Source organism: the organism of the source record quoted next, unplaced genomic scaffold (genome assembly GCF_019419815.1).
Source record: "Pyrus x bretschneideri cultivar Hongxiangsu unplaced genomic scaffold, Pyrus_bretschneideri_v1 Contig9, whole genome shotgun sequence".
Lineage (NCBI taxonomy): Eukaryota > Viridiplantae > Streptophyta > Magnoliopsida > Rosales > Rosaceae > Pyrus > Pyrus x bretschneideri.
Window position 1 is genome coordinate 4,242,041 of NW_025999831.1, and position 901 is coordinate 4,242,941.

Below are 901 nucleotides of genomic sequence, written 5' to 3' on the forward strand. Positions count from 1 at the left end.
CATGAAATATATAACAGTCAATCTTCCACAACGATCATCATGTACAATGATTTGAAGATCATTTCCAACTTGTTTGAATTTTTCTTCACTGCTTTACGTATACTGCATATACATCTTACAGCCCATAATCTTTCGAATCACATTTTCTAACAATTGCATATAAAAGAAATCTTTTCATATATGTAAGTTGAACCAGAGTGTATATAGAAAACAACTAAAACTAATGAAAGTACGAATTCGTTTACATTCAATCCGAATAAAATAAAGAATACATTTAAACAACTTGGGAACTCTTTTCTGCTTGGAACATCGATTCATTTAAACGGCGGTAGATAAAATGCGAAACCCAAGCCACCAACATAAGAAGCGCGGAAGCAGCCGCACCGACCATCACAAGATTAAGAACCGGGAGCGGTCGTGTGATTTTTGAGCTTGGTGACATTGCTTTAGCATTAGAAGGAGAACCTGATGGTGAGGATGGAGAAGGAGAGGGGCTTGGACTAACTACTGGATCTTCTATTTCGAGGGCATTGATCTTGATTTTAATCTTTTGGCCGGCTTTGCAGTGACCAGGTTCACCACAAATAACATAGTACGTGCCGGGTTTATCAAAAGTTAAGGCGGTAAAGGTACCGTAATGAGATAGGGGAAGTGATGGAATACAATAGTCATAATCTGCTTGAGTGACTATCATCACAAAGTCATATTCATGTTTGTAATTAAATATGAACTCATCGCCCACATAGAATTTTTTCAATGAAGCCCACTCGTTGTAATCAACTGCGCCACTGTCAGTCCACCCTTCTAAATCGCCGCCAACCGTGTAAACAGTAGCGGAACAAGCACCACAGAAAATCATCATGATGATCAAACTCACGGCAACAGTGTTTCTTAGAGCCAT

At 39.0% G+C, this 901-nt stretch overlaps 1 protein-coding gene across 1 annotated transcript; it reads right to left on the minus strand.

Moving 5' to 3' along the window:
• Positions 1-274: 274 nt before the first annotated feature.
• On the minus strand, positions 275-901 carry LOC103964877 (blue copper protein-like). The gene has a single exon (XM_009377866.3). The coding sequence runs from the start codon at positions 899-901 to the stop codon at positions 275-277; it is 627 nt and encodes a 208-aa protein (XP_009376141.2).

Excerpts from the sequence above, each read along its gene's own strand:
- LOC103964877 (XM_009377866.3), bottom strand. The coding sequence starts at position 901 with ATGGCTCTAAGAAACACTGTTGCCGTGAGTTTGATCATCATGATGATT.